The following is an 18,396-nucleotide window of genomic DNA, read 5'->3' on the forward strand; positions in this document are numbered from 1 at the left end:
TCCACATGTACTGGGAATTTGAAGATACTAATTCCAGTTTGTGTCTTTTGGCACACATGGATTGACTCTGGGGCAGATTTAAGACTGATCTCCAGAAGAGTCCCAACATTCTTAGCCAATATATTTCAGGGCGCCATATTCTGGTTTTGGCGCCGTATATAAGGATGGGGACAACTTTCTGTTTATAAAAGATCACCATAGGTATAAGAGAGAATTTACGATATTTTTCCTGGAGAACACGGGCTTGAGCAATGGCTCTTCTCAATTTCCCTTGTTGGTCTGGAAGGTGAGGGAGATCCGATGGATGATTGTTGGTGTTGAGACCTAAGTACTTATATTCATCAACAACCTGGATATGCTTCCCTTGAAGGATCCATTTATATGACAGCTTGCTTTTGCATCGCTTAACAGAATTAATAATTTTCTTGCATTTAGTCTGGTTGATAGTCGAGAGATTGTAATACTCTGGGAGTTTTAGCCATGAGCACTAAGTCGTCGGCACAAACAGCCAGGGGAAGGGATGTTTGCCCAACTTTTGCGAGTCAGATTCTACTTCTGTTAGGTGATGCATTAAAGAAATTAAAGAGAGATGACACCAGTATACACCTTTGTTTCAAACCCCTGTGGGTGGTAATGGGGGTTGATAGGTTCCCACCCAAGGACAGCCAGACCTGTATTGTTGTTTTAGAATTGATCTATCCAGTAAAGAAGAGAATTTGGACAGGCCACTTTAGTTAATTTGTCCATTAATAGCTCCCTGGATACCAAGTCGAATGCAGTCTGGAAATCTCTAAAGGCCATGTGTACTGGCTGTTTTCTCTGGCATTCTTGAAGTTTAATGGCATTTAAGGTTTGCAAGTTTATTGTCATTCCTAGGCCCAGCACAAAACCAGTTTGATAAGGATCTTGCTGGTTTGTCGCTGTTATCCAAGAAATGAAATCTCTAAGTATGAGTCTGGTGAATAATTTGCCTGGGACATCTAGTAGAGTAACTGGCATATCATTTTCAGGGGCTTGGCAATCTTCTTTTTTATATATGGGGATATACGATGGATTTGCTCCAAGACGGTGGAATTTGGTGACTATGTATTGCCTGGTTGAAAATTACCATTAGTATTTTAGCCCACGCTTGAGGATGTCATTCAATCATTCTATTTGAGAGTCTGTCAGGACCGGGAGGACGGGAAGAGTTTAATTTATTATGCAGAAAATGTCCTCTATATCAAATTTGATGACTTGCGGCCCACTCAAAGGATGGCGTCTAATCATGCAAGAGAGTGGAGTGGCCCATATAGGGTTTCCCATGCTTCCTCTGGGACAGCATTTATTTGTGATCCTATTTGTGTGTCACCATTTATTTTGTTTAGAAGCCCCCATATGAGAGCAGAATTCCTAGATTTCAGCGCCCACAGCATATGTTCCGTGTCAAGTTGGTACATCTCAGCCTTCCTGGCTCTGATCCAGTTCTTATATTTACATTTTAAAGTCTTTAATTTTGTTTCCTTAGTTAATAATGACAGATTATCTAGGGCACATCTAGAGGCTTGATAGCTTGTTTTCCTGGCAAAAAGTTCTTGATCATATTCGTGCATGTGGCTTGTGGTTATGTTGGTGATTGGGTGTGTTTTAATTTTGAAAGTCTGCATCACAGCTAGATAAAAGCCCTGCGACATTGCAAATTCTGGGTACAGAGTGTTAGAAGGATATTTCAGGTTCATATTAAGGTCCAATAATAAATGTGGGTCCATCTAAATTGATTTCTCCCGTTCAAGATAGTAATGTCTCGAATGCAAGGTGTCTAGGGATCGATCTTATTGTTGTTCCAAGACCAAGTCAAGGATAAGAGATCATGGTCGCTGATAGATTTTGATTTAATTTGGAATTTTTTTACAATGGCAAAGAGATTTCTATCAGTGTAAATGTAGTCAATGAACGCTACCTGATTGCCTCTATGCCATGTGTAACAGGGTGGAAAATCAACCAGTATGCAACCGTTGATCATCAGAAGTTGTCTCTCTTTCATAAGGGCAAACCATCGGGTTGCCAAAGACGTTAGTGGGGTGTAAGGAGTTTTAATACACCTGATGTTCAAATCTCCTGCTAATATAGTATGATCAATGGTAGTCTTAACAGAGAAGGATCCAGCAAGGATTCAAGATCATAAAAAAAATCATCATCTCGGATGCCTACGTAGTTTCATTATATATTCACCAGGGCAATTGCGTAACAAGATGATTTTATTTTGAACAGTTGTTGCAACATGTTTGGAGACGCCCAGGAATATAGGCACAGGTTTGATGCTGCTCTAGCAGCCACCATTAAGCCCGCCATTAATCTACCTCTAACTGGTCATTTGTCTGGGATTAAGGATAGCGTGTGATTCTCCCACACTTGAGTACCATACATCCTGTAGCGCAATTATATCTAAATCATTCAGGGGGTTCAAATTCGTCATACTCAGGTGCTTCTGACCCCTGGTGTTCCAAGAGGCCAAGGAGCAAGTTGTCATTTCAGATTCAGCCAGCGAATTATTAATTAGATTGAAAAGATGGCCTAATTGTTGACACTGGTAAGGTCTGATGCTGTGAATCAAATGTGAATCAAATGAGTTTTGAGAGCACGTAAATCTGAGAGTCGTACTATCTGAGTGGGTATTTGTATTAAATAAAGATCTATTTCAATATGGAATGGAACTTGGATGGTCCAGAGTGGGCTGTTTGCTGAGAAGGAAGCCCAGGTTATGTAATTCCTCCCTGGCCTGCCATATCATGTTCATGACGATACCCGACTGCATCCATAGCTTAACTATAGATGGGATACTATCGTCAAGATCATAAATTTCCCAACAAGGGTATGTCGCCTAGGATAGTTAAGACACTTGTCCTGTTCAGATCGTATGTTGGAAACAAGTGACTTCTACATTGCAAAATTAAGTGACGAGAGAATCGCTTAAGGTGTTGAGCATTTTTTCCATTACTGAGCCCCTTATCCTGAGGGTGCAGGGAATTCTGGGGTGCGCATTTGAGTTCAAAATCAACATATCAGTGGATTTTAGTTGATTTTTAACCTGGAGCAATCCAGTTTGGCTATGTTCCATCGACTTACTGAGTATGGGTCGAGCAAAAAAGAGCTGGATCGATTTGCCTATTTCTTCTCACCTTTGTTCCAAAGTCTGACATTTTTCATTAGCAAAACTACTCCTCCTTTTCTTTTTTTTTCCCTTTTTATTTCCCGCCCTGTTGTCAAATTGGTAATTAATTTTATTGCGAGAGACAATGTTTGAGCTTTTTGACCTTGCTCAGCTATTTTAACTAATGTGTCTAGCGGTTCATACACTAATTCTTGATCGTGTTGGTTTTGTGTTTTTCGCGGTGCGTTCTTTTGGCGATTTCATTTCACATATTTCTTTGCCACCGCAGAACTAGCTAACTGTGAGCTGTTTTTGGGAGCGATAACATGTGAAAAAAAGTGACGTGAGCTAGATCGCTTTGCAGCTGCTAGTTGCTTGATATTTTAGCTTTTTTTGATTGATTGAGGTATGGGAGCAGTTTTATTCGATTTTAAGAACATGTCATCATGTGATTTCCCTGGTAAGACAGCCGCTGTTGGCTCATGTGGAGATTGTGAATCAACATGTATTACACTCGCATTTTGCTGAGAATCCGGCTCCTCAGATCCAGGTTTGCTCTTTTTATTTTTATTAAGACATTTGCCCGGCAGGCACATCGGAGCAGCATCGATACAATGTTTTGGTGCTCTTAGACAGATAACATCCCTCAGTAAAATCTGCTGAGGAGCAGAGTTAGGCTTGAGTTCGACTTCATTTTGTACTTGTTGAATAATTCCATCGTCAAGTGTTGAAGTGCACACATCTCTGCTCCTTCTATCTAATAGCTGTTTCAGAAGTCTTGATTGTTCTTGTATTTCTAGGGTTTCATAGAGTTTTGCCAGCGAGAAAAGAGCGATGTTCATCGCCTGCAATGTAGGCTCCACGCCGACAGAAAGATCTGCCAGCAAGGAGCCAGTTGCCTGTGACAGTGATGGTCCAGTCTGTCTAGGGGTGGGATGAGTGAATGAAATCGATAAAGCCGACGAGTCCTGAGCTGAAGGGGAAACCTCACTGGGGATTGCGACTGTTAGGGAGAATTCTCTGTAAGGCTAATTTCACAAAACTTGTGAGTCCCCCAGCAGCTTTGCTGGATTTTTGGGGTTTATTTTTTTTCTCTCCTGCTAAGAGTGAGATTCTTTTTGCTCCCACTCTTAGACATGATTTGAGGTGTTCCTTTAACTTCCCATGTGTTTTATGGGCTATGGGGTCTTTTACTCCATAGGGTCTCATGTGTTTCTTTTATGTGGGTTACACAGCACCCTCCGTGCCGTAACCCAGGGGTGTCGTAGCGACCCCCCAACATAGACTCCATACCCTGGGACTGACTACTGTCTCCCAGGGCATGTAAAGTCACCATTGGCTTTGCTAGTCCCAAATTATGAACAGAAACCAGTACAAACCATCATATTGTGGACGTACTGGTCGGGGCAATTCGATTGCCCCGGGGTCTGTTGTTCGAGGGGGCACGTCTCCGTCCCCCCTGATCGAGTTTTGGCTGGTGGCAGTGGATACTACTTTTTTATATTCGACCGCAAATATATCTCTATGGGATTTTCCCATTGTTCGAGGCTACCAACTTTAATTATTTAATTCTTATAGCCTCGAACATACCGCCGGTTTATTTATTTAATATTAATTCGCCGGTTGGTATTTTTTGCCAGAACTCGATTCTAAAATGGTGTTTGTGTTCTCTTCTGTGACTCCAACCCAAGTCGAGCCCTTTGTTCCACTTTTTGGCGGGTTTCTCCACAGAAGCCTCCAAAAGTGGTGCCACTCTGTCTGGGTACCACAGGGGGTGTGGGAGGGGGTTTAGGCACCCTGGACTGAGTTACCTTGGTAACTCAAGTCACACTCTTGTGTGATTGGCCCAAGTGGTGAGCAGCATGTTTGATTAACAGCTAGGCTGAGTGAATGGGGGTATGCTGCATAAAAGCAGGGCTTTAGGGACTGGAACTTCAGAAGTCGCCACAGGACCTAAGAATCCGAGGAGGGAGAAGCTGAGCCGGCCTGCAATGACGACACCACCGGTGGAGCCTGCTGAACCGTCTCACCACTTTTCCCAACGACAGAGGAGATCTCCAGCCCGGAGAGTCTTCTTCCTTCGACTGGTGGGGATAACCAGTCTACCTTCTTTTCGCCTTCCTGGAGCATCTCGTGGCCGCCTTGCCTGTGCCAAGCACCCTGGCAACCGGGATACCACGTTTTCACCACTACCGCGAACCGAAAGGGTAGTACCTTTGTACCGGAGAACTCCGCGGCTGGTTTCTTCCCTGGCAGTGCAACGACCTTCATCTTTCCTCCACGACGAGATCTTCTCTTCCTCTGGACGACGCTGCGACTTGCACCCGCTGCCAGGAACAACTGCCCCCGCTGGAGGATCCTCTCCATTTAAGGTACCGTGTTCCGCCTGGCTTCCCTTGCAACCGATTGAACGGGGTGTATTAAATCCTCGTCTCTCGAACCTGGGTTAGCCTAGGACACCTTAGCTAACTTTTCTGAACTGAACTAAACCTTTTTCGAACTACCTCTACAAACTTCGAAGACTCTGTAACTGTCTGATCTTGGGCACCTTCCGCCTGGCTCCCTTGAAAGTGGGCCTGGCACCTAAACTTCCTCGCTCACCAGTAGACTGTGCCTTCCTAACTTGCTGTGGTTCTTTAAAAAGTGTTTAGTGTGTATGCTTCCATAATTCTGCTTTTCACCTCCCTTTTTATTTAACTTGTTGGAGTGCCATCGAACGTTAAGTGCTCATCTCTGTCTGGAAATAATTGGTGTTAACTAAGACTTGTCCAGCAAGTAATCAGGGATGTACATATGATAATAGTGATTGTGTTTTGAACTTATCTTACCAATTTAGTGCTAGCGTGTTTTATAAGTGTGTGTTAAATAAATAATTATATACTTTTACACCCAAGCTCTAGTCAGTGTTTGCTTGTGCTACTGTATTTCTGTACCTATTTTGTATGCTCTGTATACTGCCTAACTCTTCTTGAGGGAAGTCTGACTGCTCAGCCACAGCTACCAAGTGAATCTGTGTGGTACAGACTGCTACCAAGTGGGTTTACTGCCAAACACCTGCAGTCTTAAATATTTTGCAGTGGTCCCTAAGGGAACTGCACAGGTTTCTGCCTAACAGCAACAGGTCCCTCTCATAAGGTTGGGTGGGGGAGTCTGAATGTTGACACAGCTGTCTTTCCCTAGCGTCACTGAAGGGCTGGAATCTGAGCGGGTGACTGCACTTACCTCCCGTAATAACTCATGTACAGCCCAGTCAGGGAGTACTACCGGGACACGAGATTCTGTAAAATGGGAGGGCGAGGATACAGGAGCATGTATTTAAACCACAGTTTGCACGTCGGACGGAAAAACCATCACTGGCGTGTCCTGCTCGTCAGCAGGCGGATCTAATTGGAAACCCGCTTCTACAAGAGAGTCCGTGGGCATGCAAAGATCTATGCTAACCGGTGCCATGGTTTCCGCTTCTACGCGTGAATTCGATATAGCCCTTGGTCCCATAGTGGGCGGGGCTTCCGTTATACCAGGCACACCTTCTATGGAACAAAATGTATGAATATCTGTTGTTAAAGAGCTAGCACGCACACACGTTGCTGTTTTTAGACTTCACGTGAGATTATTATGCGACGTGTGTTTCAGAGTAGTTTCAGAGTCGATAAGCAGACTCAATATTTCTTTTGCTGGAGGCATATCTGTAAGAAGACTGCAAAGGCCAGGCATGCTAAAGCAAATTAATTATAAGAACAAATCACAATCAAATAAACATAAATAAATATGCACGCACACGCACCCAGCAAACAGCATTTGATACAACACTTGCTTAAATGCGCGCGACCTGGAAGTTTTGTAGGATGTTGGGGACCAAACAGCACTTGATAAAGCACTTGGTTAAACGCATGCGTGCAAATGCGCATGGCTTGGAGACTTTGTATGATGCTGAGTAGGGTGGGCGGAGCCAAACAAGTAGGACCACTAAAAATAAAAACAAAATAAATAATATTAACGTGGAAAGCGTGGTTATAAAGTAGCTCATGTCTACTTAGTGAAAATGTCCTTTAAAAGTCTTCCATGGATCCATGCCAAAAGGGAGTTCCTTTTCCTGCACATGCAGCAGGACGAGCCAGGAGCCAAACAGCACTTGATAAAGCATTTTCTTAAACGCGCATGCGCAAATGCGCGCAGCCTGGACGTTTTTGTAGGATGCTGGGAAGGATGGGCGGAGCCAAACAAGTAGGACCACTGAAAATGAAAACAAAATAAATAATATTAATGTGGAAAGCGTGGTTATAAAGTAGCTCTTGTCTACTTAGTTAAAAGGTCCTTTAAAAGTTTTTCTTGGGATACATACCAAAAGGGAGTTCCTTTTCCAGCACAAGCAGCAGGACGAGCCAGGAGCCAAACAGCACTTGATAAAGCACTTGTTTAAAGGTGCGTGCGCAAATGCGCGTGGCCTGGAGGTTTTGCAGGGTGCTGGGTAGAGTGGGCGGAGCCAAACAAGTAGGACCACTGAAAATAATAACAAAATAAATATAATAACGTGGAAAGCGTGGTTATAAAGTAGCTTTTGTCTTCCTAGTGAAAAGGTCCTTTAAAAGTTTTTCTTGGGATACATACCAAAAGGGAGTTCCTTTTCCAGCACAAGCAGCAGGATGAGCCAGGAGCCAAACAGCACTTGATAAAGCACTTGCTTAAACACGCACTATTTTTGCTGATATCAAACATGACGTCCTGTTCAGGTGAAATGATGGAGAGCTTGATTATCAGAGCATTAGGCCTTTTTTTGTGCGCAAAAAGTTATTGCAGGTTCCAGAAAGGGAGCAATTCCATTATCTCCAACTCTGGCAGTGGGCTTCTAAACCCTCTATGTGTAGGGCTGGCACACGTCAGCCCTCTGTGCTGGAAATCTCATTGTGAAAGGGGATCAGGGGAAAGACATGTCACATTATACCGACTTCTGGGGGTTGGGAGGCTTCCCTATATGGCCCAGTGGAAAAGGGACAAGCATGGTCCTGTTTGTGATGACTCCTGGGCAAGGATTTGGTATCCCTACAAAATATCCCCACCAATAATATTTCTGTACAAATGGTCGTTTGTCTCGCCATAGGCGATATTTTTGGGGGGATAATTTGTGGGAGCGTCTGTGTCCCCCACACATTTTAAAATAATGCAGGGGTTGCGGGGGTGTCCCCCGCAGGGTTCATGGGTCAATATCACTGCAAAAATATGGCGATATTTTTGTATTGCAATATTTGTGCAGGGATATTAACACATGGAACCAAGGATTTGGCATAGAGCAGACAATGTTCTTACAAAGTATTGTATGGGTGGTATATGACCCCTGTTCATCTCCATAAACCATCGACCCTGCCCTTATGTTGGAGGAACTGTGGCACTTGCGGGGACTTGACATACCTTTGGTGGACTTGGGGAGAGGTCCAGATCTTTTGGAAGGAGGTTCCGGCACTAATTAAAGATATAACAGGAGCTTAGTTTCCAGTGGACCCTCTGGTGGTCATATTGGGGGAAGTTGTGGAAGGTATTGGTGCTATGAAAGGACATAATTTGACACTGATTAGTTACCTTCGGACCGCTGCTAGAATTTCCCCACCCAGGTGCTGGAGGACTGTGGATGACCGCAGATTAACGTGTCCCAAGTTGTGGGACATTTCCTCAGTGATGAATCTACCAGACCCTTTAGCCTTCTACAACTCCAACGAGCGACTCGGCCACGCTTCGCTCATTAACACTATATCTGCCTGTGTCCGACCGTTGCTCTTTCACGATTAGCACGTTAGCTGCTACATCCACGGAAACATTTACATACTACCTTCACTTCTACAAATTCGTACAGAATATGCCTGGTGTATGCATGCTGGATGCAGCTCCCTGCACCATGAGGAGAGGCTTTACCAGTTTGTATATCTCTAATATGTCTTCTTGTATGCTTACCTGATGTAGCTCCCCATCCCACGAGATGAGGCTCTATCAATCTGCATATTATATTCTCTTTTTTCTTAAAGCAATCACTTTCTGTAACTAGCGCCTAGATACCTCAAGGTTTTGAGCGCTTAAATAAATGTCAAAATAAATAAAATAAATAAATGGGTTCATTGCCCCTGGTCTGGGTATATGATTGGATGTTTTTGTTTGATGATTATGTTGTTATACTCTTTCTTTTGCTTTCTGGTAGCTGGACTGCAAGCCCTCCCCACTGCCGTTTGTTCAATTTCTGTGACATTGCCAAGTGTCAGAAAATGAAGATTAACAACAACAACAAAAAACAATAAACATATGTTTCTATGCTCCTCATTCAGAACTCAATCAGTTATAAACAAGGGCAATAAGATACTAGCCAAAATCCTCTATAATTATTGTATCCTGCTATTGCCAGTTCTGATGAATTAATGACCAAGCAGGCTTTATACCTGGAAGATAAAGTCAAAGTAACTTGAGACACTATTCACCATGATCCACATTGGTAACCCTGAATCCTCTGTGGGGATTGTGGCGCTCGGCACCGAGAAAGCATTTGACTCAATCGGGAGGCCCTTCCTTTTTGAAGTGCTGTGTCGGTCGGTGTAGAGCACTATTATTTGTCTGTGGTTCAAATCCTTCATAAAACCCCCTTACCAGGATGGACCTGAATTGAGTACTCTCCTCCCCCTTTTCTCCAACCATACACACTTAACAAGGATGTCCCCGTTCTCCCCTGTTTTTTGCAAAAGCCATAGAATCCCTAGCATGTCCACTGCAAGAGAAGCATATTGACAGAGGCATTCAAATATAATTTAAACAAATGTTGGTATCCCTTTATACTCATGATTTGCTTCTTTATGTGAATGTCCCAGACCAAAATGTGCCATTTGCTCTGGTTTGCATGTAAACTGGAATAAATCAGACCTTTCCTTCTCAAACCGGCGGCCATCAATATGTTTGAATCCCTGGGTCCAAAGATAAAAAAAAGAGCTTCAATAAGTTATTATGTAGTTATGGTGGTGTCGTGCAACCCTTTCAAGCTGGACACTGAGAACCATTTTAAAGTGTATGACTACTTGTGTGACAATGTGAACTGTTGGATCCAAATGCCTCTATCCTTGATGATTTGTATCTCCTTAATCAAAATGTGTGGAATGTAGTAGCCCAGGTATTCAATCCAAGGCGTTCCAGGATTGTTTGTTGGAAGGATGTAGACTAGGCGGTGGGCACTTCTGGATGCAGCACCATTGTAACTTACTAGGATGCAACTTCAGAAGATGTACATGAAACATACTTTCATGTAAACTTATCTCGAGCGTCTTGGAGTTCACTTTATAACATTTAGTAAATTTTTTGGAATGTTCCGATTAACCCCCTCAATTTTTCTTACGGTGCACATGGAGACAACTCATTCAATTAAACCCCAGATAGCATTCTCCTGACTAATGGCCTCACCCTACCCCAGTATAGTACTGGGCTCCCTCACCTGCTCCCATCACAGTCGCTGGGCTCCCTCATCCCACTCCTACCCAGTCTCTGGGCTCTCCCCACCACATCACAGACCCTGGGCTCTCCCCACCTTGCTTCCATCACTAACCCATGGCTTCATTACATCCTGCTCCCACCACAGTCTCTGTGCTCCCCCCACCCCGTTCCCAACACAGTCCGAGGGTCAGTGGCGGCTGGTTGATTTTTTTAAGTGCAGGGGCATATATTTACCCCAAAAATATCCTAGTGACCGAGCGCAGCGAGGCAGCCCGAACCAATACAGGGGAGTTAGGGGGGTTTTCCCCCCTGTGAATTTTTTTAAAATAATGGGTTAAAATGTTGCATTGTAGAGCATACTTTTAAAAAAATGGGTAAAAAGCCAAACAGTTTGCAATTGGTGCTGGGGGGAGCAGGGGAGGCAGGCATGACATGTTTTACTGGACATCTATGATAGTTTGGGGGGGATTGGGGGGAGAGAGAGAGTATTTTTCCATTCTTTAATTTTGAGGTTTCTGTAAACTGAAAATAATGATAAAAATAAGATTTTTAAAATATAGAAATTGGACCAAGCAGATGCCCTGTTGCTGATATTGAACAAAGCCTCCCCTTTTCCCTTTTAGATAGATGTTTTTTCTAAAGTGGTAGGGCCTGTAAATTGGACAGGATTCCAACTGAAGAACTTTGTTTTGGACTTTAAATCCCACCTTAGTTTTTGTTTGTGTACTGGAAGACCGGTTCTAAATAGATTGGGGTCATTTTAAATAAAATCTTAATTGCACACGGGGGACAGCCAACATTTGCAAAACTGCAGAGTAAAACCAGTCTAAAACTCCTGAAGTCATAAGTTTCACTTTTCACTTTGTAAAAAAGTTAAAGCCGCCTGCAAATTACAATTTGCAGATGACATTTACGAGTGGCTTCCTATGGGATCTGCTGAGCTGGATTCAATTTGTTTTTATGCCTGCATGAAAATATGCAGATGTAAAACGTTGGCTCCTCCAAGACGGAGTAGGGAAAAGACAGCAGAAATGCAAATTCTGATTTATTCCAATTCTCCAATTGGAAGGAAACAAAAATGAGCGTGGGTACTGATATAGCCACAGTACAGGAAATATTCAACATCATCCACTATGAACACATTAATGAAACCTGTAAGTCGGAAGGCCTTGAATGCCTCAGAAGGGAAATGAGAATAATTTGCTTTGCACATATTAATCAGCGCTCAACAGTCAGGGGAGCTGGGAGGTTTTTAGTTCCTGCTTGTACTCTAGAAAGCCTGGTTAGCTTCTAGGAGCTACTTTTGAATCCCCAGTTCAACTGATGCTGAACAAACACGTCTATATGGCTTTAGACTTTGTGCATTTGGGACAATCTATAAATAAACATTAAGACTACTATACAACATTGGAAAGCATAAGGGGTCAAAATTAATGGACACAATGATAGGTTGCATCTTATGTTGAAGCTAGAGGTGTGGCTCCCTATGTACTAGCTCCTCGTTCCCCAGTGGCAGCTCCTGGTTACTGGTCACTGGTTAATGCTGGATACCCAGGAGCTGCGTTTAGCTCCTGCTTATCCGATCTTAATTTTGATCCCTGTAAATGCATTCTGTGACATTTAATTTCCTAGACGCTGGGGTGAATTATGGACAAAAGCTATACATTAAACAACATTTTGAATTGCTGAAATGTGAAAACGAATCAAAATATTCCAGAAAGAATCTTGCATTTATGTAAACTTTGAAAAGAAAATGTATTCACAGAACTGAAGCTATTAAATTATTGTTCTGAACGAATATGGTTAGATAAACTAAAAAATACATTTTTGGAAACTACAGTGTCTGTAAAATGCTATTTAAACTCAAAAGACCATGGGGTCTCATTACAAGTATGGCGGAGCAGGAAAAAATTGTGAATAATGGAATGACCGCCAATTTTCCCGCTATGCCATGCTACGAGTATGGCCCTGCAGTGGAGGATTTACCGCCATCATCGTGTAATCCTCCAACTCTCTGCTGAAAAATCGGCATAATCAAAGAAATTACTGTGGCAAAATGACCATTGAAGTAATTCTGCCAAAAAAGCACCATGGAGTCCGGACTAAGTGGCGGTAATGGTAATTCAGTTGGGTGGTATTTTGGCGGATTCACAGCTGGAATACCGTTCAACTTGTAATGAGGCCCAAGGGCTATTTGTAATTAGGATTGGAGAAGAATGGGGAGGGGAACATGTGAGGATTAAAATGATTTATGCCTTTTATAAGGATTATTTGAGAAGGTATGATATTGCCGCTTCTGTTTTCTGATTTAAGATAGTTGCACAAAAATATGATCTTACTACAGCAAAATCTAAATCTGTATTTCACTATTTTTGGATGATTGACTGGACTCTGTAAATAGTTCATTGATGGTCTCCCGTCAATGTTAGTAGCATGTATCTTACAGTCACATTGCATTGATGTATTTAATAAATATGTTGTCTTTGTATTGCAGAATTGGAAGGACAGTTGAACGATGAAGGTACAGTAAAATATCCTAACTTGGTTGTTTCATAAATGTTTGCTAGCTTCTATCTGTCACCGCTGGCCACTTTCTTGCCAGTGTTATCTAAAGTCATAACCATGAATGCAGAGAAAAACATCTACAAAAGAATTCTTGAGCATGAGATGCCAAATTGTCATAGCTTTGTCTCATTGGTCTTTGCTGGGCAGTCTATGGGCTCAAGGGAGATGCAGGATCGACCACACTTGGCGGGGAATTACAGGGGATTAATAGAGGAATTGAGTAGCAATCCATATTTGCAATCCACAGCTATTATTGCTTAGATTTCGATGATCATGCAGTTTCCTTGTTATGTTTAAAAATATCTTTCTCAGCGTTCCTGCTCTAGGACCCCTAAGATAGGAATATCACCCTATTCCCAGTATCCCTATCCATATCAGCTCCCTCAGGGTCTAAACCTACCCTGCCCCTAATTATGATCAGGTACTGTGAATAATCTAGTAATATTGTCACTGACTTTATAGAGGGAAGCTTCTCTTACATGGCCAGGAAAAGGCATAAGCTGTTCACTCTGACGCTGGGGGTGTTAATCTGCGGGAGGACCATGTAGGGGAAGACCAACTCCAGAGAGGTAGGAAAACACTGAATCAAAATAACCTTCCAGCCATAAGTCCACATGACATCCATGTACCTTTACAACATATAAGTATGGCATATTGTGACATATATACTAAATTCCCAAGTTTTCCCAGCCAATCACCCTATTTACCCCTTCCTCCATTTTAGTACTGAGATAAAGAAGAGGGATGGAGCAATGAAGATGACCAAAAATGGTAAACCAACACCATGTTCTAGTCTTTGGAAAATATAGATAAAGATAAAAACTGCCACAGCTGACAAGGATCTGAGAGAGAGGCAGAAACTGTTTGCAACCTGTTCAGATGCCCGTCAGGACGCCAGAGATGAGTCGGTTGTAAGAAGCAGCACGTAGGCTGACACGAACGGTGTGAAAGTAGACCGAGCTGAAAGAAAGTTAACGCTTAATGACTGTGGACTGAGCGAAGGAAAGCAAAGCGGGAGCTGACGGGCTGACGGGATGCACGCCCAGTCAGCGGACCGGGAGAGAAGCAGAAGAAGAGACGCGAGAACCACCAAAGTCTCCCGGTAAGCCCAGGGAGAACAAATGGATTACTGGGGCACAGGAAGGCAAATTCTGTGTCGTAGTGATAACATGGGAGAGCCCAATTGGTCATCTTAAAGAAACTGGCATGGATGAGAACATTGTTAAGAAAGGGGCTTTGACCCAGTATTTCAAAGAAGGGATTAATACATATGCGAACAGTGTCAAAGGTGGATCGGAGACCCAGTGCTTGAGAGGAAGATTTGATACACATGTGAATAGTGTTGAGAGAGGGCAGAGACCCCAACACTTGAAAAGAGGAATTAAAAAAGAAACAAACTTGTCCAAAGAGGGTCAGTAACCCAATATTGGAAAAATATTGTCACGTTGATGAAAGAGTGATTGGAGAAAGGAAACGCTCTGGCAGATTAGTGAACAAGGTAGACAGTGAATCTGGGAGTCACACCCAAGAGAGGAAGAGAAAATGAAGTGAAGTGATATCCTGGCAGGAGAGTAAACCAGCAGTGAGTTTAGGAAACTGAAGTGATATCCTGGCTTGAGTGTAAACCAGGAGTGAGAAAATGTAGTGAAGCGATATCCTGACAGTGATATATATCCTTGCAGGAGAGTACATCAGCAGTCAGAAAAGGAAGTAAAGTTATATCCTGTCAGGAGAGTAAACAAGGAGTGAGAAGTGAAGTGATTTTTTTGGCAGAAGAGTAAACCAGGGGTAAGAAGAAAAGTAAAGTGACATCCTGCCAGGAGAGTAAACCAGGAGTGACAAAATGGAGTGAATTGATATTGTGGCAGGAGAGTAAACCAGGAGTAAGAAAAGGAAGTGAAGTGATATCCTTGCAGGAGAGTAAATCATGGGGTGAGAAAAGGAAGTAAAATAATATCCTGGCAGGAGAGTAAACAAGGAGTGAGAAGTGAAGTGATATTTTGGCAGAAGAGTAAACCAGGAGTAAGAAGAAAAGTAAAGTGACATCCTGCCAGGAGAGTAAACCAGGAGTGACAAAATGGAATGAATTGATATTGTGGCAGGAGAGTAAACCAGGAGTAAGAAAAGGAAGTGAAGTGATATCCTGGCAGGAGAGTAAACCAGAACTCAGAAGAGACGTGAAGTGATATCCTGGTAGGATCATAAACCAGGAGCGAGAAGAAAAGTAAAGCGGTTCCCTGGCAGGAGAGTAAACCAGGAGTGAGCCGAGAAGTGAACCTGAAAAATTGTGAATACAAGAGGGAGGATTCATATCCCTTTTAAGGTTCAATAAGGAAGTCAAAAATACCCTGGCAGGAGAGTATACCAGGGATAGAAAGAGGACTGGGTGTGAGAAAGTGAACTGCGATAAAGTGACATTTAAATTCTCAGGAGGATTCTGGGGGAAGGGGAGACCATTTACTGCTGTTTTTACACCTTAAGAACTTTAAGTTGAGAACTTTGAAAGAAAGCTACAAGTACCAGAATTCCCATGTGCACATTATACTGAGTTTAGAGTGTAAGGGTGGGTTTAGGATTTTTTGATACAGGACAGGACGAATGACGCTTTTTTTTTGTTTAACATCCTAACACATACGTTCCTTAGTTTTGTTACAGCAGGGAATCCCCACTTAGGATTAGGGATAGATAGAATTCATCCCAACCCTTTATATTTTGTTTGGAATAAAATCAGAGCACGTACCGCAGTGAAGTACCACTTAGCCTGCTGTGGAGCTGTGAAGCGAGCTACGCTGCTGGACGTGATTCAAACTGTGTTTAAGTTCAGACTTTTTCTAAGTCTTCAGACACACCCCCGGAGGGGCTGGACTCCTTACTTTTCATTTAACCGCTTCCGCTCGTGCACCCGTGCGCGCGCACCTGCAGAGCAAGTACCGCAGTGAAGTACCGCTTAGCCCCTGTGAAGCGAGCTACGCTGCTGGACGTGATTCGAACTGTGTTTAAGGTACTTTTCCTGTGGACCCAAGCAGCTTGTGTCAGTGGCAGGCTGCCTAACTGAAGACTTACTTCTGTTTCTGTTTGTTTCAGTTCAGACTTTTTCTAAGTCTTTGGACACCCCCCCCGGAGGGGCTGGACTCTTTACTTTTAATTGAACTGCTTCCGCTCACACACCCACGTGCGCGCACCTACAGAGCAAGTACCGCAGTGAAATACCGCTTAGCCCGCTTTGCCCGGCGTGTCTTTATCTAGATTTTGATCTCGTGAACAAAGTGGTGTTATTGTGTAAGACGCATATATTTATGCTTGCTGCTATCTTCTTAGTCTTTCTTGCTCACTTTGCCTTGCCGATTGTTCGGACGAAGCCCCGCATCTCTTGTGCGCCCCTTCTTCCTCTTCATCAGGCAAGATGCCTTACCTTACGCCTGGCTGCATCCACTCTGGCCAGGCAGCGGATATCCGCGGCTGCACTCCATTCCAGCCAGGCAGCGAATCCACGGCGGCATTCTACTCCGGCCGAAGGCGGTTCTCCACTGCTGTACTTCTCCTTTAACCAGAGACTTCTTCAGCCATAGTACCTAGTCCTGTCATCTGCCACTTCATAGCGACAATCAGGATAGGATTGGTACCTTGTTCCAAACAGCCATAACATTCTGCTTTCGGATCTTATACCTACCAATCTTCAAGGAGGAAGAGACCTCATTCGCAGGGTTTTTTCTGCCAGCCGGCTTTTTCCCTGTTTTAGGACTGGCTCCTCGGGGGTCCCTGGGACCTGGTTCCTTCCGGTCACGACAGCCTCTGTGGAGCCACGCCCCTATTTGCATCACAAGAAGGTTAAAAAAGAGAAGAAGACAAGAAGACTCTGCAAGAAGAAAGAAACTGAACAGTCCACAGATTCAGCAGAAGAGAGAGGTGAGGAGGAGTTAAGGGAAGAGGTGAAAAATATTGAACTGCATGATAGTATACAACGCCAAGAAGGAACCATGGCCTCTTTAGAGCAATTTCAGGAGATGTTCAATGCTATTCAAAATCTACGAGTAGGCATGCAAACTCTCCAGACGGAAAACCAGACCTTGCGCCACCAAGCCGCAGCCAGAGAAGAGATAAGAAGTGAACTGCCTCCTATGCCCTTTTTTCTCAATAAATATGATGGTAATCCAGAAGGAATGAAGGAATTCCTTGATGCCTGTCACCAAGCCGCAGCCAGAGAAGAGATAAGAAGTGAACTGCCTCCTATGCCCTTTTTTCTCAATAAATATGATGGTAATCCAGAAGGAATGAAGGAATTCCTTGATGCCTGTCAGGTATATCTTTTTTTATGAAGGAAGTCTTTCGAGACAGGCAGAGCTTGAGTATGTTATCTGGTTGCTAACCTGACAGGTAGTTCCCTGGCATGGGCAACACCATTGGTAACCGCTGATGATCCAACTATTAATGACTACAAATAGTTTGTTCGAAACTTTAAGTCACTATTTGAAAGACCAGAGGTGAAGTACTCTACTTACAAAGCCTTTCTGGATGTCAAACAGGGAAATCAGGATGTCCAGTAATATGTAGTTCGATTTCAAGATCTGGCTACCATGGCAGCATGGCCAGACATGGCCCAACAGACAATTTTTCGCAGAGGGCTACACGAAGAGATAAAAGACAAGCTCGACCAGAGACGTTTCCCGAACTGGTTACACTAGCCCTTCGGATAGAGTTCAGACTGAATGAAAGAAGGAATGAAAGAAGAAGATGTCGAGGAGATACACCAGTTTATCATTCTCCTGTTCCGTCTAAGGATCACTCCTCAAAGGAAGAACCGATGCAAATAGGGGCAACAAGAGGTTCACTAACTTCTGAGGAAAGAAGGCACAGACGAGCGTTAAATGTGTGCATGTATTGTGGATCATCGAAGCATCAATTTAAGGAATGCACTGAAATACCTTTGCCAGGGAAACGCACAACCTTGTATCTACGCAAGGGAGATAACGGGGAAGGCAGCTCAAACCCTTGAAATACAACCAGAGCAGGAGAAGAAGGAATAGAGGACAACCGACTGATGGTGTTACAGGTTTCTCTTGCAGACACTTCAGGAATCGCGATTCCTGTGTTGGCTATGTTGTACTGCGGTGCAGCAGGCAACTTCATTGATGTGAAATGGGCCAAGGAAAGAAGAATTCTGCTCCAAGGCAAGACAAAGAGCATACCAGTCGAAGGAGTAGACGGGCGTCCCCTCTCTTCAGGACCAATAACCATGAAAACTCATC

General features: G+C 43.4%; 1 protein-coding gene across 1 annotated transcript in view; it reads left to right on the forward strand.

The window, feature by feature from the left end:
• Positions 1-18,396, forward strand: part of LOC138510558 (serine/threonine-protein kinase MRCK beta-like) — a 2,015,755-nt gene that overhangs the window by 749,267 nt on the left and 1,248,092 nt on the right. The window contains exon 12 of the mRNA XM_069626316.1: positions 13,080-13,106. Coding sequence (XP_069482417.1) covers positions 13,080-13,106 — 27 coding nt within the window. The remainder of the gene's footprint in view (positions 1-13,079; positions 13,107-18,396) is intronic.

The sequence above is a fragment of the Ambystoma mexicanum genome, chromosome 6p, assembly GCF_040938575.1.
Source record: "Ambystoma mexicanum isolate Mex_15411 chromosome 6p, UKY_AmexF1_1, whole genome shotgun sequence".
Classification (NCBI taxonomy): domain Eukaryota; kingdom Metazoa; phylum Chordata; class Amphibia; order Caudata; family Ambystomatidae; genus Ambystoma; species Ambystoma mexicanum.